Source organism: Gobio gobio, assembly GCF_949357685.1.
Source record: "Gobio gobio genome assembly, chromosome: 1".
Lineage (NCBI taxonomy): Eukaryota > Metazoa > Chordata > Actinopteri > Cypriniformes > Gobionidae > Gobio > Gobio gobio.
The window spans coordinates 52,639,580-52,665,490 of record NC_137097.1 but is presented as its reverse complement, the minus strand read 5'-3'; the positions used below and the strand labels follow the sequence as shown (position 1 = coordinate 52,665,490).

The following is a 25,911-nucleotide window of genomic DNA, read 5'->3' as shown; positions in this document are numbered from 1 at the left end:
TAATTTTCTCCATCTCATTTTCATTTCATTTTGAATTTTAAAAAAGCAAAAACTCACAAAGGAGTAAACTGGAGAACGACTTTGAAAAATGAACCAAGCAATGACTCCATGCCTTGGATGTCTCCCACGGGGGGAAATATTTCAAAACCCTAAAGGATGTACGACGTAAAGACTGAAGTGAACCTTATGGAAGCAGAGGAACAAAATAGAGGGAACAAGAAAGAGGTCCTCTCTGTTCGCTCTCCATCTTTTCGAATGTTACCCAGACAAGAGCCCAAAGTTTCGGACTCGTGCGTACCAGGCCAGCCCTTTGTACGAAACGCGAGCAGTATTCTGTCTTTTTTCACACTTGCACACACACACACACACACACACACACACACACACACACACACACACACACACACACACACACACACACACACACACACACACACACACACACACACACACAGACAGACACAAGAAGACTCTACTTCTTAAAACTGACAATATGAAACAAAATGAATGATAACTGGACTTTGAAACTGGAATGCACTGTCCTAAAAAGAGAATTGTATTCAAACAAATAGTTGTCCCTTTCCTCGCCCACCCACGGGAATCAGTGAAGTGCTCTCTTAAGTGCAGACTCAGGATCAGTGGGGCTTTTTAGCTCATTACATTTGTGAATGAGGGGAACCTGATCCTGAATATCCACTTAAAAGCTCTTTCTTCAATGAGCCTCTGCCCTGAAGCCCAGAATCTGACCGTAATGCTCCTCTCTCTCTGACCCACTCTTGTCCTGACGCAAGGAGCACTAAATGCAAAGCAAGGTTTTGCTCTGGTCCTCCCTCTGCCACCGTCCCGCAACCATCACGTCCACTCTTGCCCAAAAATAGCATAGCGGAAATACATGCACACTGAGCTTCGGACTGTGTAGTCATCAAGCAGCTCCTGCATCACCATGAATTGATTTCGAATAGCACATTGAATATATTTCACTACTGTTGAATGTTTAGGAGCATTGTCCATTAGATATAATAAGGGGTATGTTCTTATTTTAGTACACTCCAAATGCCTTAAATCCACATATACAAAACGGCCAGCATGTGCGCTCACAAACATGCCCAGTCACTTTCAGAGGCAGAGGAAATGCCAGAGCAAAACCCTGAAGATGTTCTATGTTCAATTCTGTTAGTTCTCAGGCAGGGTAAGTCTGGGAGTGTGCAAATACAGACAGTCTGGACACCAGCTCTGAGTGAATGTGAAATACACTCCACATACTTTCTCTGTGTTCATGACACTCCTGCTCTATATGTCTGTCCCTTCCTCTTCCCCACATTATGCACTGAATGATATTCTGTTTTTGTTACTCGCCTCACACATACAGCACACGTATCACATTTCATATGTATTGTTAGTCTTCACTTATTTACCATACATTATATACCTCATCCTGCTTCTGTCCCCCAATCATAGAATTATACTTTAGACCACCCCTTCCATCTTCTCTCATTATATACATATGCCCTGCCTGCCCCCAATGTATGCTCACCCCTCCCATCTCTGTTCATTGTAAACAGAAAATATTACTCGTATCTTCATTCTTTATCCATTCTATATTCACCTGAGGATTATTGATTATCTTTGTCATCATAACGGATTACTCCTCTTAAGATTGTAAAGCTGTACTCTTTCTTCCCCCATTGCGCACAGTAGGAACATTTTTTTCATAAGAAATGCAAGTCATTAAATTGGAGGGAAAAAAATAATGACAAGAAAATAAATGTCTGTGTTAAAATTTAAAAAATGAAAGTGCACTATTATTGCCTGTGATAAAGAACAATAAACAATACAAAAACTATTATGCGCCATTGTGTTTTCTTTATTAAGTTAATAAAAAATGCTCCTCTTGTTCCCATTTTCTGTCCTTTTTTTTTGCTGTGGTACTTGCTTTATATTGCTAAAAAGAAACAGCACTGTATTGAAATACAAAGAGCATAAAATGAAAAGAAAAGGTAAAAATACAAACAGGTTAACAAAGGACACCTCAATAAGAAAGATACTATCATAGTCCTTAAGAAATGTATGAGATTTTACAGTATGCAGAGCACAGGCTACTAGGCAAACTGTTAGAAATATGTTCTTGTGAATAAAAATGTGTGAATAGAAATTAGCAGTAAGTATCAATAAACTAAAAGTTTAAATCACAATTTATAAAAAAAAAGAGAATGTATCTATGTAAAAAGAGAATGATTCTCCCAAAGAGAATCTGATTGTATTGATAAAATAAACGGAGCAAATATTCTTCCCCAGGTTTACAGAATACACGTAAGTTGGACACATCAGCAAAAGTGGGAGCAAACTGGATAGATAAACAGTATCTGAAAATGTAGCCTACTTCTTTTATTTTGTTCGAAATGCAGTATTTTTCAGGGAGGAACCATGCTCGTTTCCAGTGAATAGGCTACTGTCAAAAATTGTTCAAACAAAATTTACAATTACGGAATAAAGCTTTGATGATGACAGAGTTAAAAGTCATACAAAGACATAAATTCCTCATGCTCAAGAATGCCGAAATTTATGCGAGTAGCATATATATATTTTTTTTTATGCGAGTAGCATGTCGAGCTTTACCTCTGTGCTGCGCGTGATGTCATCGCGTATGTAAAGTGTGTGTGTGTGTGTGTGTGTGTGTGTGTAAACACACATTACCTCAGGTATGTGTTGCTGCTTTCTGGAAGTGAAAGGGTGGAGAGCCTAAAGTTTACATCTGTGTCAGAAAACTGTTCCCGAACTTACATTCAAACGTACAGGTATGATTTTTCAGACATGTCATTTCCTAGTTATGTATGAATCCGATTACAGATTGGCTTTAGGTTTGAATAGCTTTACATATGTAACTGGTAATTATTAGTTAGCAGCGTGTTGTCGTGTCATAACTACAGTGACTACAGCGTTCAGGAATATTCTCGATTGTTGAAGGGAGTGGAGAGATGTAATCTAGAGAAACTTAGCTGAGTTTTGTTTTATTTGCTTGTTTAGTTAAGTCAATGATACATTTCTCCCTGCAGAAATGTAAAATGGAGGAGGCACTTAAACTTTGATAACTCGCCACGTACGTTACCCGCACTTACTTAGGCTAATGTCCGTATAATAGCCCAAACTAACACAAATAGGATACTTTTTTTCTTGTTCTGCTCAATATGCAAAATAATTAAAAATGTATGAACTGTACTACTAAAGTTTATAAATGACGCCACACCCAAACATTTTGTCACGAAATCCCCGAGTAGCCTAAATTCTAAAGAGCTCCAGCAAATAATTTGTCGTGCTGGTTGTCGAGTTTCGTTACTAGGCTACCACGTTTTACCAGTTTAACAACATTCAAACCTTCCTCCCAATCTTTCATCTCTTTCTTTATCGCCTCATTCTAGGCAATAATGGATAAATGTCTCTGTCTATAGGCCTACTTTGACATAACTATGTAAACATTTGGTCCCGTTGGCTTTAAAAAAAAAAACTATTTTAAAACACGTGTTTTGTTTGGAACTAACAATGTCCAAAGGAAAGTCAATTTTGTTGACCCCCCCAATTTTGATATTGTTTTTAATTGCAGTAAGAAATAATGTAAACATTTTCAACATTATAAAAGTGGGAATATGCTTGTGTGGATGTGCGTTTTCTCTTTGGTTATTATTAAATAATAGAATCAATTCTCATACTTTCTCAAAAAGCACCTCGATCTTGGTAACTGAAAAATGCTCCCTTTTGAATGAAGAGGTTATGTTTTACATCTTCCATCCACTGCATTTGTTAATTCAAAGCAATTGTAAATGATGAGTGGCAGAGAATGATGCAACTTTGAATGAAGCTTTTATTTTCACAGCATAACTGCTCACTTTGTATAACCTTGTTCATATCAACTCTGCTTGCCTACATAATTTTCATGTTAAATTCGGTCCTGTTGTGCACCAGGGTTCTCATTCGTTTCCTTTAATATTATGCCATGATTTCTCGGATTTATATACAAGGACACACACATGACCAAACAACTTTCAGGATGATCTTAGTTATTCTGTGAATACCTGCACAAAAAATATGTCAAGGGTTATTTTATATAAATACACCACTAGGGGTCATTGATGTCTTGGTTGTAGCCTCAGTTCATGATGTTTGGCCTTGTATTGCACAAGTACCTTTTTTAAATTTGTTTACTAGATGTGACTGGTATATTGACAGCAGTTTCCTTCAGTGACCTTTCTGAAGATATTGCCAATTTTTCTCATTCAGTTCCTCATGGGTTTGCCACTTTAGCTTCAATAAAGGATGGAACCTGTTACAATAAAACAAATTAAAATTTGGTGCAAAATGTATTTATTTTGAATACTATGACAAAAACAAATACCATGAGTTAATGTACACTGCTTTTTTGTGTTTCAATGATCCAGTGTGTGTTTTTGTTTCTGTCGATAGGGATGGCAGAGGCTCACCAAGCAGTAGCGTTTCAGTTCACCATCTCTCCTGAGGGGATCAACCTGCATTTGTCCTACCAAGCCCTTAATCAAATCTACCTCTCCGGACTGCGATCCTGGAAGAAACGCATCAGCAGGATTAAGGTCAGTGAGTCGAATGAGTGTGAAAAAATAGCATAAATCTTGAAATCTTTTTGTAATATAAATGGGTAAAAATCTCATAGGAATATTAGGAGTATATACGTTTGTTCTGCCATGAAATTAAGCTTCTTGAAGTCTTGTATAAATACTGACTTCAAGTCAGTATTTATTATAATACTATTGTAAATGATAATTTATAAAAAAAATACTGCAATATTTCATAAAAATTGAATTGTCAGCTTTGAACTGCAGGGTTGGCATTATTTTTCAGTGTTAAAATCCCCAAAGTTTTCTTTTGTGTCAATATATCCCAAATGTGTTATGTATGTGTTTGTACATATGTTGCATTAATACTTATGAACTCTTCTTTTTCATGGACAGAACAGAATCATTAAAGGCGTGTACCCAGCCAGCCCCTCCTCTTGGCTTTTTGTTGTCATAGCAATCATGGCCACTGTGTACATGCAGTCCGATCCATCCATGGGCCTCATTGCTAAGATTCAGGAGCACCTGCCCCTCAGGTAACATTTCCTTTTACCCTTCAGTGGGCTTTATATTCTATCTAAACGGTAAATAGTTGAACGATAAAATTCAAGCTGGAAAGACTAATCACTATTTTCTTATTTAAGTACTATTTTTATATTTAAGTCATATTTTTGCTCTGCCTTTTTCATTTATCCTTTCTAAACCGTTATTATTACTGTTCTTAATTAAACATTATGTCCAATCTTTTTATTGGCATTTATTACAGATTTTTCTCCTATTTTATTTTTGTTTTGTTCAGAGAACTGACAAAGTACACAAATAAAGAGAGCTGTTTACATACAGCGTGAGTATAGAGCTAGAGAATTTGTTGAGAAATGTTTCAATGGGTTAATATTGAAATCTCTCTAAAAAATTGTTTTGGCATCTTGGCATATCTGTGCACAGTTTGACACTTTTGGTATATTTTCTGAAACTCCAGAAGATGTAAGAGTCTTTTGTTGTTCTAGTCAATGTTTCATATGTCCATCAACAAATGACATGATGCAAGCTTGTATTAACTTTAAAGCCTGTGTGAAATGACAACATTTGAGCATATTTTTGACAGCATATATTTAATATTAACCTGGAAGCGAGAATGCTGATTTGGTCCACTGTGTTTCTCTCTGTTAGTCTGTCATTGAGCGCTCAAGGTCAGACTATGCTGTCGGCGCTGCTGTTCAGTACTCTGCTGTGGTTGTCTCTCATTCTGGCTCTGAGGTTCTGCCTGAGGCTTCTTCTGTCGTACCACAGATGGATGTTCGAGCAACATGGATGCATTTCTACCAAGACCAAAGTCTGGGCGGTTAGTGTTTCATTACATTTAGCCTAGCATTGAGGGAAAAAATGCCAATGTTTTTAAATGTTTTTATTTTTCTAGATACAGTGCATCCAGAAAGTATTCACAGCATTTCACTTCTTCTCACATTTTGTTATGTTAAAGCCTTATTCCAAAATGTTTACATTCATTATTTTCATAAAAATTCTACAAATAATAACCCATAATGACAACATGAAAAGTTTGTTTGAAATCTTTGCAAATGTGTAAAAAACAAAAAAAAAAAAAAAACACATGTACGCAAGTATTCACAGCCTTTGCTCAATATTTTGTTGAAGCACCTTTGGCACCAATTACAGCCTCAAGTCTATTGAGTATGATGCTACAAGCTTGGCACCTGTTTTTGGGCAGTTTCTCCCATTCTTCTTTGCAGGACCTCTCAAGCTTGGATGGGGAGCAACGGTACACAGCCATTTTCAGATCTCTCCAGGGATGTTCAATCGGGTGAAAGTCTGGGCTCTGGCTGGGCCACTCAAGGACATTCACAGAGTTGTCCCGTAGCCATTCCTTTGTTATCTTGGCTATGTGCTTAGGGTTGTTGTCCTTTTGGAAGATGAACCTTCGCCCCAGTCTGAGGTCCAGAGCGCTCTGGAGCAGGTTTTCATCAAGAATGTCTCTGTACATTGCTGCATTCATCTTTCCTCGATCCTGACTAGTCTCTGAGTTCCTGCCGCTGAAAAACATCCCCACAGCATTATGCTGCCACCACCATGCTTCACTGTAGGTGGATTCCTCCAGATATGACACTTGCCATTCAGGCCAAAGAGTTCAATCTTTGTTTCATGAGACCAGAGAATTTTGTTTCTCATGGTCTTGAGAGTCCTTCAGGTGCCTTTTGTGGCTTCTGTCTGGCCACTCTACCATACAGGCCTGATTGGTGGAGTGCTGCAGAGATGGTTGTTCTTCTGGAAGGTTCTCCTCTCTCCAAAGAGAAACGCTGGAGCTCTGTCAGAGTGACCATAGGGTTCCTAGTCACCTCCTTGACTTAAGGCCCTTCTCCCCTGATCACTCAGTTTGGCCAGCTTTAGGAAGAGTCCTGGTGGTTCCAAACTTCTTCCATTTAAGGATGATGGAGGCCACTGTGCTCATTGGGACCTTCAATGCTGCAGAAATGTGTCTGTACCCTTCCCCATTTCTGTGTCTCGATCATAGACTAAAAAAATATGGACGTAGTGTCCGTGATGTCATCCATAGGATTCTGATGAGCCGTTCTGAAGCGCAAAGTATGGACGAGATGGCCATTGCCATCTTGGCAGCACGTCACTCCCGGATTACAGAAAATGGGCAAAAAGGCGGGACGTGGGCGGGGCTGACAGCAGATAAATGGCTATCCACTTGTCACTCAAAGTGGCTGAAAAATGACCTTAAAGAGACAGTTTCTTCGCATGAACACCATGTTTATTAACAACCTGTTTTTACACTGCGGTTTCCCCGCGTTCCGCCAGACACACCCCCTTGCACTCGTCACTCAGAATTAAAGCAACAGTACACAATACCACATTATATGACATCTCCCCCTTTTTCCTGAAAATAAAGTCAACTATTCACTTCTCCCCCTTTTTACGTTTTTAGAAAACTTTACTTTGACAGTAAACATTGTCATGCAAAGCAAAACAGCATGCAACTAGCTCATAAACATCTCAAAATACTGAATTTTGACAATATAACTTTTACTGTTGTGGAAACGGAACAACAGTTAAACTTTCTGAAAACTGCACCCCTTTTCTTAACTAGTTACTGTGCACATAGCTCCCTGGTTCTTTACAGGTCAAGCCTGACAACAGGTTTACTGACTCGCCCAGACCTAGTAAGTATCAGCCCTCGCTTTGGAGTGGGAAATGTGTCCCTGCATGTTTGGGTTGGTACAGTCTCTTTTGTATCAGTAGGTGTAGGCTGAGTGTCAAAAGTCTCTTTCGTTTGTGGTGAATGTGTGTGTAAAGTCTGTTTTTCTGTCAGTGCTGGCACTGCTTGAAGATGACGTCGGTTACGTCTCAGTACCGCTCCATGTTCCGTCCTAATAACATAGGAACGAGGTGTTACACTTTCTTGCCTGATCACTGCCGGTGAAGCCCAGACCTTCTCGTGGTCCAACTTGGTAAGAACAGTGTCACCTGGTCTCAGTGTTGACAGATTTTTAGCTCCATTACGACGATTGTAGTAAAAAGCTTGTCTGTTTTTCTCCATTTTGTCTTTCAGCATGACAGACTTCCTGTTTGGCCACCGGGGTTGAAGATTCTTCTCTAGGGTTGGAAGTGTTGTGGCGCAGGGGGTAGATCGGTAGCACATTAAAGCTACCAAAGGATCTGTCTGTTTCAGGATTCTTTTTGCAATCTGCACAGCCCTTTCAATGTGACCGTTACCCTGAGGATGGTGAGGACTTGATGTAATGTGTTTGAAGTCCAGTCGCCTAGCTAGTTCCTGAAACTCTGCACTAGAGAACTGAGGACCGTTGTCACTCACCACCTCATTCGGAATCCCGAATCTGGCAAAGATAGCCTTCAACTTGTGTGTGACGTGAGATGTTGTTGTGGAAGGTAAGTGCAGAATCTCCAGAAATCTGGAATAGTAATCAGACACGATTAAATAATTCTGTCCACGATGTTCACAGAGATCTGCTGCAATCCTTTTCCAGGGACGTTCTGGGAGTGGTGTGGAGATCAGGGGCTCTTTCTGTTGTGTATTTCGCAACTCACGACATATCTGGCATGATAGCACAGTGTTTTTTATGTTGGCCGAAATTCCTGGCCACCACACTGACTCCTGTGCTCTCTAGACTTTGTAAGGCCCCGGTGACCTTCATGAATCTTTTCCAGAAGCTCAGTTCTCATGGACCTCGGCACAACGATTCTCCTTCCCTTGATCACTAAGCCCTCATGCTCTGAGAGCTCTGCTTTTGCAGCTTCGTACTCACTGGCTTCTACCTGAACTTGACTCCTGTGTTGTGGCCATCCAGCTCGGATCAGCTTGATTACGGCTTGCAATTCACCATCTGCTGCAGTGGCATCTCTGATACAGTCTATTTTATGGGATGTTGCAGGTATACCTTGTATTACTGCATCCACATAGCACTCCACCTCAGCATGTGTTTCTGTGTCTTTGGGAGTGGCAATTCGTGGGCTCCTTGACAATGTATCTGCAACGACAAGCGTCTTGCCTGGTGCATACTCTACTTTAGGCTTAAACCGCATTAGACGCATCAACAGTCTCGAGTCGAGACTCCTGCTGTTGATGAGAGGAATCAGTGGCTTATGATCGATCACTAGCTTAAACTCATCCAAGCCGCACAGATATTTATCAAACCTCTCGCACGCCCACACGCCGGCCAGACATTCCTTCTCGATCTGTGCATATCGAGTTTCTGCATCAGTGAGACATCTGGAGCAGTATGCTACCGGCTTCCATCCTTCCTTGTGTAGCTGTAAGAGCCCCCCCCCCCAAGTCCATAACTGCTTGCATCAGCTGAAACACCAGTGGTTTTGGTGACATCATTTGCGAGAACTGGTGCCTTCATGAGCAGCTCTTTGATGTTTTCAAATGCTGTCTGCTGAGTGTGTGTCCACATCCACAAACTTTTCTGTCTGAGTAGTTCGTACAGCGGCTGGCTGACTGTGGAGAGGTTGGGAATGAACCTCCCCAAGTAATTCACCATGCCTAGCACCCTTTTCAGTTCCTGCACGTTTTGTGGTGGTGGCAGCTGTCTGATGGCATCCACCTTTTCTGGATCTGGCCGCACCCCAGTCTCATCAATAAGGTGACCCAGGAACCGAAGTTGGCTTTGTCTGTACGTGAATTTCTCAGGATTCAGTTTTAACCCTGTAGACTCCACTCTCTGCAGCACTTGTTCCAGACGAGAGTCGTGTTGTTCCAGGGAAGACCCATAGACCAATATGTCATCCATGAAGACCTCTACCCCCTCCAGCCCTTGAAGTGCCTCCTGCATTTTCCTCTGGAAGATCTCTGGAGCACTCGAGATCCCGAAGGGAAGCCTCCTGAAACAATATCTCCCAAATGGTGTGATAAAGGTGGTAAGTCTGCAGCTATTTGGGTGGAGAGGGATCTGCCAGAATCCGCTGGCTGCGTCTAAGGAAGAGAAAACTTTTGCACCGCTCAGTTTGGCAATTATCATCCTCTGCAACTCCTCTTTCACCTTTTGCAGCATTGGAATTGGAACACGCCTCGCAGTGTGTACTGCACATAGCTGCGCTGAGTCTTTTAACTGAATTTTGACAGGGTCGGTTTTTAGCGTGCCATGCTCACTAAACGCATCATAATTTTCAAGGTCCACTCTGTTCGCCTCCTCCACTCTCCTTACAAGGTTCATGTCAGCAGATATAGTACGACTCAGCAGGTTATTTACATTGTATCCATGGACCACATAGGCAGAAAATGGGTATGACTGTCCTTTGTACACTACAGTGGTTTGGAACTGACCCAGGCAGGCTAGCTTCCCCCCAGGGCTATCCAGTGTAACATTAGTTGGCTCTAGTGCATTTGCTGGGACTAATTTTGTGAAAGTCTCCTCTGCCACAATGTTTACATCGGCCCCTGTGTCTACAGGGGTCGCTCCAATCAGGAGCTGCACCATCCACTGCTCTTCCAGTTTATTTATATTATAAACGGAGCCCAGAAAATACGATGGTTGGTCTAGACATTCTGTGACTTCTCTCACTGACCTGTTACTGTGGCAAACTCTGGCCCAGTGTCCGGTTCTGTGGCATTTACCTTTCTTTGCAGGGCAGCGCTCATCACTTGCATGCGCAGCATTTCCACAATAGCCACATTTTCCATGACTGTCAGCTCGGATTTTGTCTTTAGGCCTGTGCTGTCCTTTAGCAAGTTGCTTACTTGTGCTGACAACTGCTCTGACCATGCTCACCGTCTCGCCTTGCATGCTGACTTGTGTGGCCACTTCCTCCGATTGACGACCAGTCTGGATTGTTTGCGTTAATGTGAGATCAGTGATTAACTGCAGCCTCCGAGAGAGATCTTTATCCAAGATGCCGACCACGATGCGATCGCGAATCGTTTCGTCCCTCATGGCGCCAAACTCACAGTGCTCGGACAGCTCGTACAGTGCTCTGATGAACGCTTCTGCTCGTTCCCCTGATTGTTGCACTCGCTGGTGAAAGCATGCACGTTCGTGAATGACGTTTCTCCTCGGGAAAAAATACTCGTTAAACTTTCCCAGGACGATTGCAAAGTTATTTTCCTGTCCCTCTTCTGTGAACACGAATGATTTATAAATGTTCTCTGCCTCTCTCCCCATGGCGTAAATGAGACAACTCACTTGCACTTCACCATCCTCTTTGTCTAGCTTTTTAGCCGTTCGGAAGCGCTGAAATCTTTGTCTCCAATCCATCCACTCCGTCGGCTTGTCGAAAGAAAAACTCGATGGTGGATTAAACTTTGCCATTTTCCATCACTTTGACACCATGTAAAAGGACCGTAAAGAGACAGTTTCTTCGCATGAACACCACGTTTATTAACAACCTGTTTTTACACTGCGGTTTCCCCCGCGTTCCGCCAGACACACCCCCTTGCACTCGTCACTCAGAATTAAAGCAACAGTACACAATACCACATTATATGACAGTGGCCACGCCACTTTTTTAATTATGCAGAACTTTAATGCTTTATATAATGTAAACGAAAAAATTCACCCCCCTCACAGTTGTCATGAAGGGTAAAATTTGCTGTATAGACTAAAACCACAATTTGTACCAGGCTGTAAACATGTTTTATTCTGCTGTTAAGTTGGCCATTTTAACATGGGGCTCAATGAGATTCTGCTCCCTTCTGGAGCCTGTCCCTATAGTGGCCAGTCGATGAATTGCAGTATATGTCACTTCCGTATTGGCTTCAAGAGAAACTGCGGGAGGTTGCCGCTTGTTCTCGATACAATCCTGTCTCGGAGGTCTACAGACAATTTCTTGGACTTCATGGCTTGGTTTGTGCTCTGACATGCACTGTTAACTGTGGGACCTTATATAGACAAGTGTGTGCCTTTCCAAATCATGTCCAATCAAGTGAATTTACCACAGGTGGACTCCAATCACGTTGTAGAAACATTTAAAGGATGATCAGTGGAAACAGGATGCACCTGAGCTCAATTTTGAGTGTCATGGCAAAGGCTGTGAATACTTATGTACATATGATTTTTTGTTTTGTTTTGTAATTAATTTAATAAACGTAGAAAATTTCCACACATGGACTGATAGACAGAATCATATCTTCATCGATTATACGGCTGACACCCGGACCCTGGTTTTAGGCACAAAGTCACAGGACTGTGTTTCCAGGTGCCAGTATGTTGAGCAAAACAAGTCATTCCATCTTCACCAGGGTGCCAGTTGTCCACCTCACCAAAACAAGACCTGTAACAAATAATACTAGCGCACACACACATATACTATGGAGACCCAGCTTCTTCAAGGTTGAATTTGTAACTATAAACGGTGAAGTTTCCCAAAACATACAGATAACATTTTTTTTCTCTTGGTGAGAGGTTCAGACAATATTCATCCTTATTCTCTAGTATGGAAGATGAAAAGTAAGGTAAGTGCTTCAACTAAAAATGTATCATGTAAGCGACAGGCTGAAGTGACCCCAGTGACCTTGGATGTCTTGGTCAGCTAGAAGATTAAATATACACTGTATGCAGAATTATTAGGCATGTTAATTTCTGATCATATATATATATATATTTTTTTTTTTTCTGGCACATTTTACCAATTCCCAACCACATTAATCTTAATAATTACCATTCATTTTGTATTTAATAATTTATAAGTGATGTATAAGTGTTCATGAAGGCTGGAAATGAAAAACACCTTATATTCAGGTGTGCAGAATTATTAGGCATGTTTTCTTTTACTGATAAAATGAGCCAAAAAAGAGATTTAACTCAGACTGAATAGTCAAAAATTCTTAAATGCCCATTAGAAGGATGCAATTCTAATGCAATACTAGAAATTGCAGTTAAGGCATGACCATTGGACAGCAAAATACTCAATGGGTCAGCAGGGTCAGACAAAAACAGGTGGTGAAGAAAAGACTGCAATGAATTAAGTGAGAAACCATCAAGTTAGGTAAAGAATCCTAAAAAATGACCCCCACTTAATAAGAATCAAAAGCGGAAGTGTTGTAAAAAGTTTTTTATTGGCTTTTTAGACAGATAGGTTGGGAGGACTGGCACCACATCCTCTTGTACCATTGCTTGTTTGAAGAATTCATCTTCCAGAATCTGGCAGTAGGTTTTGGGAACTCCCAATGAACTCCCAATTCTCAATTCTTCACCTTAATTCTTAATTCTTTTGCAGTTAACATGTTGACCCTGCTGGCCCATTGAGTATTTTACTGTCCAATGGTCATACCTTAACTGCAATGTCTAGTCTGGCAATAGTATTGCATCCTTCTCATGGGCATGTAATACATTTTTAATTTTCAGTCTGAGTTAAATCTCTTTTTTGGCTCATTTTATCAGTAAAAGAAAATGTGCCTAATAATTCTGCACATCTGAATATAAGGTGTTTTTCATTTCCAGCCTTCATGAACACTTATAAATGATTAAATACAAAATGAATAATAGTTATTAAGATTAATGTGGTTTGGAATTGGTAAAATGTGCCTGGAAAAAAAAATTTGATCAGAAAATCAACTTGCCTAATAATTCTGCACGCAGTGTATGTTTTAACACATGTTGGTTGCCTCTCTCAAAAACATGGAGAGAGCACATTCCAGTAAACAAACAGGTAATTATATGATTAAGTAAAATCTCATAAGCTTGAAGAAGTCATTCAAACCATTTAATATGTAGAAGGATAAATATTGATTAATACCTTGGTTATAAATCACTCAAAAGTATATATATATATATATATATATATATATATATATATAGATATATAGATATATAGATATATAGATATATAGATATAGATATAGATAGATGAAACCTTTATAATTTTCTTTCTCTTGTACTCCTTGTCAGACCCTAGTGAGGATGCTGTCCGGAAGAAAGCCATTACTGTACAGTTATCAGACGTCTTTACCGCACCTCCCTGTACCTCCCATTAAAGACACTTTGGAAAAAGTGAGTCAGTGCAATATGGATTAAATTGTTGCCTTGTAATGTGCATGAGTGCTGGTTTGCTGGGAAGTGTCGTCTTATAGAAATTGGCAGGGTTCATGGAGATTTAGGCTTTAAAAGATACCACTGAATGCTATCTCAACCATTTTTCTGTTTCAGTATCTTGAGTCAGTGAAGCCATTGCATGATGCGGCTGGTTTTCAGCGAATGAAGAGACTGGCTGCTGAATTTGAGAAAAGTCTGGGTAACCGCCTACAAAGATATCTCAAACTCAAAGCGCTGTGGGCCACAAACTATGTACGTGCTGAAATCTGTACAGTTATTTTCTGGTCAATGTCATAACTCCTTAGTCTCAATCATGAGCATGTAGTTGCATTATTAATCATTCATAAAAATATATTGGTATTCAATTTTGGATGCTTAAAACAAATATATCAGATTGACAATGACTTTCTAATATGATCTGAAGAGCTATTTGAGATATATTTTTTAATTGGTTGCCAATGGGTATTCCAGCTTTCTGTTAAAGAGTACATAACACACACAGTTTCTGCCAATCTCATTTTAATCCTGAGTGCCTATAGAGTAGTATTGCATCCTTCATATTTCCGAAGAGTCTTTAGTTTTATCATATTTATAAAAGACAGATACGCTGTACCGATTCTTTCCGAAAAAAGCCAAACTCATGGAGGTGTGCAGTGGGCGGAGCTAAAGCTTATTCTGGTTTAAGTCACATGCACACACACACACACACACACACACACACACACACACACACACACACACACACTTTTGCATGATAATCCAAATCTTTAACAGTGTAATTAAGTCAGAATGCATGAAATAGCATTAGGGTTAGGGTTAGGGTTAGGGTTTAAATACCCCCCCCCCCCCCCGTTTAAATAACAACCATTTAATAACAGTTTTGAAGCCTGGAAATTGTAAGCATTTAAAAAAAAGTAAAATTGTGATACTCTCATAGAGTACTAGAGCCAAATGTATGACCATGTATCTGGTGTGTGTGTCAGAGTCAGATCAACACAGCAATATCATAATGTATTGAGACCTATAATTAATAATATACTTTATATTGTTATTAATAGACGTTTGGTTGGGATGTCATATTTAAAGTTTCTTTGTATTTTCCAGGTTAGTGACTGGTGGGAAGAGTATGTTTACCTCCGGAGCCGGAGTCCTATCATGGTCAACAGTAACTATTATGGCATGGTATGTGAGCCTACAACATTACTCATTGTCTCGTATCACCCCAATTTTCATTAAACATTTAAGCTCATTGTGCTTATTATGACATTTACTGAATACCATTGCTGTTTTGGACAACTTGTCCTGCTCTATGTTTTAAAGGGATACTTCACCCAAAAATTAAAATAAACCCATGATTTACCCTCAAGTCATCCTAGGTGTATATGACATTCTTCTTTCAGACGAATACAATCAGAGTTATATTAAAAATGTCCTGGCTCTTCCAAGCTTTATAATGGCAGTGAATGGCTGATTTGTTTTGAAGTCCATAAAAGTGCATCTATCCATCATAAAAGTGCTCCACACGGAACCGGGGGATAATATAGGCCTTCAAAAGCGAAGCGATGTGTTTTTGTAAGAAAAATATCCATATTTAAAACTTTAAAAACTAAAAAAACTAGCTGTCGGCAGACAGCCTTAACAAGTCGACTTACGGCAAAAGAATAACCCCTGACGCGATAGATGATGCAAGATGTAGGAGTATCACAAGCTTTGACACCTCTCATGGTTTAAACAAATAGGGCTGGGCAACAAACTCAAGCCCCTCTTCTCTTATATTGAAATCCTCTGGCATTTCTCTTTAAAAATTCTCATTTTAGACTTCTAATTCATGACCAGTGTTTTGTTTTTCTCTCTGCGCTTCCACATTCGTCAATACGTCAGGCGTCAGGTCAGGGGTTACTCTTTCGCTGTAAATCGATGCATATGGCCGTGTGTCGGCAGCTAGTTATTTTAGTTGATAAAGTTTGAAATATGGATATTTTTCTCAAACAAATGCATCGCTTCGGTTCAGAAGGCCTTTATTAACCCCCCGAAGCTGTGTGGATACCTTTTATGATAGATAGATGCACTTTTATGGACTTCAAAACAGACCATTCAGTCATTCACTGCCATTTACAAAGCTTGGAAGAGCCAGGACATTTTTTAATATACTCTGATTTTATTCGTCTGAAAGAAGAATGTCATATACACATAGGATGAATTGAGGGTGAGTAAATAATGGTCTAATTTTTACTTTTTGGTGAACTATACCTTTAACATTTATGGTGTTTCAGAAAAAGTGAACCTAAGAATATAGAAATGTAGTCTCACATATGATTGTGCATACTGATGTTTTTTGGAAAGTATTTGGAGACTAATAAAGCACACTTCATGAAAATGTCGTGTGTGTGTGTGTGTGTGTGTGTGTGTGTGTGTGTGTGTGTGTGTGTGTGTGTGTGTGTGTGTGTGTGTGTGTGTGTGTGTGTGTGTGTGTGTGTGTGTGTGTGTGTGTGAGAACCACCACTGAAGACCATTTTTGACCCAGGAAAACTGAACTGTGCTTCTTAAATATATAAATAGCCTACAGGTATCGATTTTTTTTTTTTTTTTTTTTAATTTTTTTTAATGCTTGGCATTGATGCATCACACACACACACACACACACACACACACACACACACACACACACACACACACACACACACACACACACACACACACACACACACACACACACACACACACACACACACACACACACACACACACACACACAGGCCTTGTCTTCATTTTGTCATCTAAATGATTGCTTGAAAGGGTGGTATCCCTTGTGCTTAAAATATGTTCTATCGCTTATATTTTACAACCCCAAATCAGAAAAAGTTGGGACAGTATGGAAAACGAAAAAAAAAAAAAAAAGAAGTGATTTCTAAATTTACTTTGACTTGTATTTCATTGCAGACAATATGAACACAAAATATTTCATGCTTTGTCTGGTCAACTTCATGTCATTTGTAAATATGCATCCTTTCCTGTCATTCAGACCTGCAACACATTTAAAAAAAAGTTGGGACAGTAAAGCATTTACCACTTTGTAATGTTGCCATTACTTTACACAACACTTAAAAGACGTTTAGGGACTGAAGACACCAAGTGATGAAGTGTTTCAGGTGTAATTTTGTCCCATTCTTCCTGCAAACAAGTCTTAAGGTGGGCAACAGTACGGGGTCTTCGTTGACGCATTTTGCTCTTCACACATTCTCTATTGGAGACAGGTCGGGACTGCAGGCAGGCCAGTCAAGTACCCGTACCCTCTTCCTCCGCAGCCAGGACTTTGTAATGTGTGCAGAATGTGGTTTTGCATTGTCTTGTTGAAATATGCATGGACGTCCCTGGAAAAGATGTCTTCTTGAAGGCAGCATATTATGCTCCAAAATCTCTATGTACTTTTCAGCATTAATGGTGCCTTCACAGAAGTGCAAGTTACCTTTGCCAAGGGCACTGACACAACCCCATACCATGACAGATCCTGGCTTTTGGACATGTTGCTGGTAACAGTCTGGATGATCCTTTTCTTCTTTGGTCCGGAGCACACGGCATCCATTCCTCCCAAAAAATACCTGAAATACTGATTCTTCTGACCACAGTACACGTTTCCACTGTGTGATGGTCCATCCCAGATGCCTCCGAGCCCAGAGAAGTCGACGGCGCTTCTGGACACTGTTAACATAGGGCTTCCTTTTGGCACAGTACAGTTTTAACTGGCATTTGTGGATGTAACTACATATTGTGGTACTTGACAAAGGTTTGCCAAAGTAGTCCTGAGCCCATGTGGTGATATCGCTTATAGATGAATGACGATTCTTGATGCAGTGCCGCCTGAGGGATCGGAGATCACGGTTGTTCAGCTTCGGCTTGTGCCCTTGTCCTTTACGCACTGAAATTCCTCCAGATTCCTTGAATCTTTTAATTATGTTATGCACTGTTGAATGTGAAATATCCAAATCTCTTCCTATCTTTCTTTGAGGAACATTGTTTTTAAACATTTCAATAATTTTCTCACGTATTTGTTGGCAAACTGGCGATCCTCGGCCCATCTTTGCTCCTAAAGGATTAGACCTTTCTTGGATGCTGCTTTTGTACCAAATCATAATTACAATCACCTGTTGACATCACCTGTTTCAAATCACATCATTATTTAACCATTTTACCTCATTACTAGCCCTGAATTGCTCCTGTCCCAACTTTTTTTGAAATGTGTTGCAGGTCTGAATGACAGGAAAGGATGCATATTTACAAATGACATGAAGTTGACCAGACAAAACATGAAGTATTTTGTGTTCATATTGTCTGCAATGAAATACAAGTCAAAGTAATTTAGAAATCACTTCTTCTTTTTTATTTGCGTTTTCCATACTGTCCCAACTTTTTCTGATTTGGGGTTGTATCTAATCAAATGACATTCAGGCATTCAGATTTTTAGGTGTGGCTTTGTTTCTTTGGATTTCACCAGTGTTTCAGTAATCTAACACTATAAAAAATATGGGAAAGGAAAACTTCAGATTTTGGGAAGATAATTTTTCTTTTCTAATTGTCTGTATTATTCATGTACAGGACTTCCTGTTTGTGACTCCCACTGCAAACCAGGCAGCTCGAGCTGGGAATACTATCACTGCCCTGTTCCTTTATCGCCGCAAGGTCAACCGTGAGGAGCTCAATCCTGTATGTTACGCACCTCAATGTTCTCAGCTGAATTTGAACCAAACCCCACCCAGCACCACACTCACTTTCTAAATGAGAAACCGCTTTACTAATCATGTCTCTACCTGTTTACTCACTTAGTCATTTCCCTGGATTTCCTTGATTCCTTTTGATTTGTCGCTGGCCAGGCATACAAGAACAATGCAGACTAGAGTGTGCTTTAAGTATGCACATGTAGCATATGTTAAATATACACATTTAAATGTGTATATGTTTGTAATTGACAGGAAATTCTTTTGCAAGGTGACATGCTAAACACATTTTTTTTAAACATGATTTCTAAATAAAAGACAAAATAAAACAAAATTATAATTCATGCAGGTTTCTTACCTAGTATTAATTGATAGACTACACTGAATATCTGCACTGTTTGTACAAATAAAAAAATTATGTCACAACCTGACCTTATAAAACCAACAAGTCACAAATAGTAAATTAGTTCTAAACACAGCAACACTGTCATACTCCTCTATTGATCAATTCAGATTATTGAGAATGTTTAGTCAGTTTTGCTGTAAGTCATTGAGATCCTTTATTCTGGTTTATGTAGAGTCGTATTCCTGGTACGGTCATACCATTGTGTGCAGCTCAGTGTGAACGTATGTTCAACACCACACGCACACCTGGAGAGGAGACAGGTAAACACACACACACACACACACACATACACGCTTGAAGAAAGTGTGTCCTTGACAGTCTCTTGATCTCTCAGATGTGCTGCAGCACTGGCAGGACAGCGAGTTTGTTGCTGTGTACCACAGGGGGCGCTTCTTCAGGTTATGGGTCTACCGAGCAGGACGCCTTCTGTCACCCAGAGAGATCCAGTATCAGATTCAAAGAATCTTGGATGACCCTTCACCTCCTTCTCCAGGAGAGGACAAACTAGGAGCACTGACAGCAGGAAACAGGTCAGATATTTAGACAATTTGTGTCTGTTTGCTGTCCAGCAGGGTGCGCTATAGGGTTTTATGTCAAGCACAGCTTCCTACAGAATGTAATTACTAATCACACCCATTTATTCCATATTGTCTTCTAGAGATTAAAACTGAGAGAGCCTCTGTGGATCTTTAACATGGTTTATATTATATTTACATATATATATGCTGATATGCTGATTCATACTCCCTGAAGGACTACAAATAAGAATGTTTGGGCTGCTATGCTTGAATTGTTTTGAGCTGAAGACTCCCTAAAGGACTATAAATGAGGAATGCTACAAACCAAAGTGATGCTTCCTGTGTAGACAGTATCAGTAGAAGAGTATTTTCTAAAGTAATGATTAAAGATTAATATAAATGTTGTATTATTATTTATTTGTTTATATAGGGGTTACTAATGAAATTAGACATCCAGGCAAGGCACTGACACTGCATAATTAGTCTGTACCAGCTGAACAAAAGTTTACACACCCCTTGCAGAATCTGAACGTGTATCATTTTAACCAAATAAGAGGGCTCATACAAAATGCATGTTATTTTTTATTTAGTACTGTCCTGAATAAGATTTTGTACGAATATGTTTAAATATAGTCCACAAGCCAAAAAAATAGCTGCATTTATAAAAAAGGACCCCGTTCAAAAATGTATGAACCATTGATTCTTAATGCTGTGTGTCGTTCCCTGGATGATCCACGGCTGTTTTTTGTTTTGTGATGGTTGTTCTTGAGTCCCTTGTTTGTCCTGAGCAGTTAAACTGCCCAACGTTCTTCAGAAAAATCCTCCAGGTCCAGCACATTCTTCAGTTTTCCAGCATCCTTTGCATATTTGAACCCTTTCCAGCAGTGACTGTATTATTTCGGTTTGGCTATTAGTCCACACCCAAACTGAAAACTCCGGCCAGGGTGAAGATTTTTTTAGTAAGGCAAAATAGTAAGGCAAGTGTGTGAAGCTATTACAGTCCACTTGGGCCCTGCCCCTGTGTATATACAGTTACCTGTCACTGAGTCCAGTAAAGGAACTTGTAGAAGGGTTTCACTGAGCCCATGGCATCCCTCAGGGCATCAGTGCTGTGGATGGGACCCTTGTGGAAATCAGGCAGCCAATCATAGCGTGGTTTTGCTTTTTCATGTGGACAGATTAAAAAAAAAAAACGTGCTTCTGTGGACGCGATTGTTTTTTAAAAACGGAGGAGGAAAAACTCTGGTTAAAAAAATACCCGTGTACGTGTGGACTAGGCCTTCTGTTGTTTCCGAAGGGGAGTACTAAATGAAGAAAATTGATATTTATACAAAATAAGAAAAATCTGGATATCTTCCTGTTCAGAAGTTTTCACCCCTGGTGAAACATTGTTTACAAAAGCGAATCCATTAGTTAATTCATTAACTGCTGACATTTCTGCAAACAGTGCACTGCCACCATACTTTTTTTCTTTCCTTCTTTCCTTTCAACATATTTCACTCACCATATTTTCCATCAATTAGAAATTAGATGTAATTATTCTCTCACTCACCCTTATGTCATTCGAATCCAGTTTTACTTTTTTCTGTGGAACTCAAAATATTAACGCTGCTCTTTTCCATACAACTAATCCATAAAGTGACCAGAATAGGGGTCTCTAAGTTCAGAAAGCACCATAAATTAACCTAACAATAGTCCAAACAATTTGTGTTTTATAATAAAAGTCCTCTGAAGTCATATTATAGCTTTGAGTTATGAGCAAACCCATTTTTTATTTATTATTTTATTTGTAATTTTGGCTCGATGTGCCTCGCAATGTTGCCTCACTCTGTTATACCCAAAATGTTCAAACGTTTACCACACAAAGTGTCAAATAGTATGACTGTGGCATAAAAGATTTTCAAAAAAAAATTTCAACCAATTCCTCCTCCTAAATTCAGAGCAGCCGACTCAGATAGGATATTGAATTACCACACACACAGCCTTGGACTTTGTCTAAAAACAGTAGATTCCAGGCTGAATGTTTTCCAAGAGAAACACCGTCATTTTTGGACGCCATTAATTCACTAGTAAATGCTGAAATTACATCATGTACCCCTGAGAAATAATTGCTGTCCCTTTAGGGCATTTGTAATCTTAAAAATGCAACAACTTATCCACTTCTGAAACTATTTTTAGTACCGGTAGTTCTGAGGTTTACCATACAGATGTGCATCAAAGAAAGAGTGTAGGAAGGAAGACCAAGCCATTTGGAACATCAGTGCCTTGAACCGGATGAGGGTTGAACCTACTTTGGCAGTGTGGCGAATATCATATGATAAGCACCCACTTATGTATATTTTATGCCACTACTTTCTGCGTAATATTTAAAGGTCTGTGCATGTTGGAATTTTTTAGATGACGAAAGCCTGACAGTGCATTATGCTCAGATGTTGTGCACTAGATTATAAATTACCTGAAATGACCTTTACTAGAATGCAAAAATCAATGCAATAAAAGCATTTTTATACTATTCACCCTCTGAATGGTGGTATATGCTTTGATACTGAGTCAGTCTGCTATACTTAAACTCACTGGGAAGGTTTAATGAACAGCATTTCACATCACCTCTATGAATGTCAGCCTATAGATATATAATGGGAACATAAAGCCGTGTGTAACTGTTAGTATGTATCCCTTGCATATCTTTTGTTATTTATTTGTCTGTTGTTCAGTAGTAAGATTTGCCATGGGAACTGTTTAAGCTTGTAATGTTTCCTTTAATACATTACTAATTCCTTGTTGAATTCTGACCTAGATAAAATATGAGTCACTCTACAGTTGTGGTGACACCCAATTTTTTAGGTTGCCATGAAAACACAGATAAAATATCTTTTTTAATAATAGCATTTTAAAAGTGCTATTTTAAATGTAACGATTACAAAATACTGAATTCACAAACGGTCAAACAAACAAATATGAACTTGTGATATTTATGTGTAACTCTTTATTTTACTATTTTTTCATTCATTCATTCATTCATTCATTCATTCATTCATTCATTCATTCATTCATTCATTCATTCATTCATTCATTCATTCATTCATTCATTCATTCATTCATTCATTCATTCATTCATTCATTCATTCATTCATTCATTCATTCATTCATTCATTCATTCATGTTTGTTTGTTTGTTTGTTTGTTCCTGGACCTCTACTGGTAGAACAGTGAGCTAGCACATTTTTTTTCCCTACTTCTTCTAGTCCTTCTTTAGAGGAGTGACATCCATATTTTCTGCTCTAAAATATTAATCAACAAAAATATTGAAATTATGGTATATTCCAAGTTTACTTAAGATCGTGATACAGCAGATGTTTTTTCATACATATGTTGGGACCTTTACCTTTAGTAAATAAAAATAGAAGAGAAGAATGAGAAAGTGAATGTTCTTCCTGATTCAAAGCCAGATATGAGCTAACTAACATTCTTAAGATTTTCCCTCTTTTTAAGATCTCAGGTGGTTACAAGGAAGTTTTTTGCCTTATCAGTTAGAAGTGCATTTTATCCTGACTCAATAATAAGGCTTCAATGAGACCAAGGAAGTTGTTTTGTATATCTTGAACTATCTGTCCTGTCAGAACGCCCTGGGCTCAGGTGAGGAAACAGTTCTTCAGCTCTGGAGTTAACAAGCGATCATTGGACTGCATTGAGAAAGCAGCATTCTTTGTCACACTAGATGATCAGGAAGAAGGCATGATGGGGGAAGATCCCTCTGTGAACTTGGACCGCTATGCTAAATCCCTCCTTCACGGAAAATGCTACGACAGGTAGGAGAGCAGCAATCACTTGTTTTTATTGAGAAACTTTGCATCTCAAGGACATTGTTTTATATCTGTCCTTTTTCTCTCAGGTGGTTTGATAAGTCATTTTCTGTTGTGGTGTATAAGAATGGAAAGAATGGGCTGAACGCAGAACATTCATGGGCCGATGCTCCTATAGTGTCCCATCTGTGGGAGGTGAGTGTGAGAGTCTCACAGCAGCAATAAACTTGGTGGTCATCATAGATCAAATGTCATGGTTCAAGTTTCTGTTGTGGTCACCAACCCACTGCCATTTGAACATAACATTTGATCATGCAATTAAAGTCTCTGTGGATGTTTTGCTTGGACAAAGACCCCTTATCTCTTATCTCCCCCACAGTGGATTTCTGCAAAAGACATGCACGCCTCCACACATATATAATTCATATGATAATGAACGTTTTGTTGTGAAGTGTAAGCATCATTGTTTGGGAGATGTTTTTCAGATTGTCTCTTTCACTTTCTTAGTTCACTCTGGCCACAGACAGATTTCATTTGGGTTACACTCCGGATGGGAATTGCAAGGGAGAAGTTGAGCGCTCCTTACTACCTCCTCAACGCTTGAGCTGGGACATTCCATTGGAGGCAAGATAGAACGTTTCTGTTTTCACCAGTTATACTTTCCGTGTTGCTAGCGTATCTTGGTATGTCATGGATGTCACACAGCAGGTTCTTCATGGAATCTGCAAAACATCTGAGGATGCAAGACATGTGTACATACACACACACACACACACACACACACACACACACACACACACACACACACACACACACACACACACACACACACACACACACACACACACACACACACACACACACACACACACACACACACACACACACACACACAAATACAAATAATGCCTTCTTTCTTTTTCCTCCTTCATGCTTCATGTTTTAATTTACACGCATGAGATTAATTTACAGATTCTGTGTTTATCCACAGTAACTTACAGTAGTGGTCAAAAGTGATGTCTGGAGGGGATATTTGTTTTTAATAACCCTACAAGTTTGGTCAAACAATCAAAATATGAGCAAAATATTTATAGTTTTAAAATATTTTAAAGGGGTGGTAAAACGCATTCTTTCGAAGGCTTGATTGTGTTTGTGGGGTGCACTGTAACATGTGTTCATGCTTCGTTTTTTATATTTTACCTTTATTCTACACTGCTCTGTCCCTCCTTGTAAAAACGGTCTGATGATTTCTGGGTTCTATGAAGCCAGTCCCTCAAAAATACGCAATGGGCTCAGATTGGTTAGCTGGCCCAGTGTGTTGTGATTCGCTAACCGCCTAGTGCACGTTTGTCGGAAATGTCACGCTCCTTACCTTTACCGGTAGACTGCTTTGGTAGTATTAGAAACAATGGCGTCTATAAAACCATACCAATTTGAGCCAGAATCGGACCCAGAACATTTTAGTGAAGATGATCGAGCAGAACCTGTTCAGTCCTCAAGAGTAAAGACTGCGGATCTTTAGTGATCGCTACTGAATGGCACTGTTACTTTTGTATTTTTAGAACGATTATAGCCAAATATCTGTCGCAAGAACTATTAACCCAAAACGAACACTAAACATTGGCTTTACTAGTAGCCAAATCAAACAAAGAACATCTCGGTTACGTATGTAACCTTGGTTCCCTGAATAGGGGAACGAAACGCTGCGATTCCGGCCTTCTCATTCTTCGAGTAGTAGTTTCCTTCGTCCTGAAATCTGACAGTTTGACGCTTTCAGGGCGGCGCTAAACGCCACTAGGCAATGAATTGGCGTGATGGCATAAGGGCTTCAGACATTCGTCACACCGGAAGTGTCCCATGGCGACGGTTCGCAGCGTTTCGTTCCCCTATTCAGCAAGGTTACATTGCTGAATAGGGGTTACATACGCAAGGTTACATACGTAACCGAGACGTTCCCTATCATAGGTTCACTCAACGCTGCGAACCGTCGCCATGGGGACGATTATACCTTAACGCCTTCACATACCTGAGAGTAGCTGGTGGACCGTGGAAAGCGCCCGCTCAAACAGATAGGACCTGGGAGCCAGGAGCCGTCTTCACGTCCAGATCGTAGAACTTGATAAAGGTGTTGGGAGAGGACCATCCTGCAGCAACACAGATATCTTCCAACGACTTATTAACCAGTGAGGAGGTCACTCTGCATGGTTTAGAGGGTAGTAAGGGACGAGACTTCCATGACGGGGCCGAAGTAGGCGCGAGGTGGGCCGCAGGGGTCTCTTCAACAGTAGGCAAGCGCGCATAGCCAAAGTCCGCCATTTTAGAAACCGTGGCAAAATCCACGGCCGCGGGGTTTGTAATACGAGCCAAAAATGGCTGCTTCCAAG

General features: G+C 39.8%; 1 protein-coding gene across 2 annotated transcripts in view; it reads left to right on the top strand.

The window, feature by feature from the left end:
• The first annotated feature begins 2,655 nt into the window (after window positions 1-2,655).
• cpt1a2b (carnitine palmitoyltransferase 1A2b) overlaps window positions 2,656-25,911 on the top strand; it is a 43,050-nt gene continuing 19,794 nt past the window's right edge. The window contains exons 1-14 of one of the 2 annotated variants that reach the window (XM_079833897.1): window positions 2,656-2,795; window positions 4,456-4,598; window positions 4,977-5,116; window positions 5,380-5,424; window positions 5,751-5,922; window positions 13,946-14,047; window positions 14,204-14,341; window positions 15,194-15,271; window positions 18,683-18,790; window positions 19,380-19,467; window positions 19,542-19,737; window positions 23,345-23,533; window positions 23,617-23,722; window positions 24,035-24,151. In XM_079833897.1, coding sequence (XP_079690023.1) covers window positions 4,458-4,598; window positions 4,977-5,116; window positions 5,380-5,424; window positions 5,751-5,922; window positions 13,946-14,047; window positions 14,204-14,341; window positions 15,194-15,271; window positions 18,683-18,790; window positions 19,380-19,467; window positions 19,542-19,737; window positions 23,345-23,533; window positions 23,617-23,722; window positions 24,035-24,151 — 1,620 coding nt within the window. In that variant the 5' untranslated portion in view covers window positions 2,656-2,795; window positions 4,456-4,457. The remainder of the gene's footprint in view (window positions 2,796-4,455; window positions 4,599-4,976; window positions 5,117-5,379; window positions 5,425-5,750; window positions 5,923-13,945; window positions 14,048-14,203; window positions 14,342-15,193; window positions 15,272-18,682; window positions 18,791-19,379; window positions 19,468-19,541; window positions 19,738-23,344; window positions 23,534-23,616; window positions 23,723-24,034; window positions 24,152-25,911) is intronic. The other variant, XM_079833898.1, reaches the window with a different exon arrangement.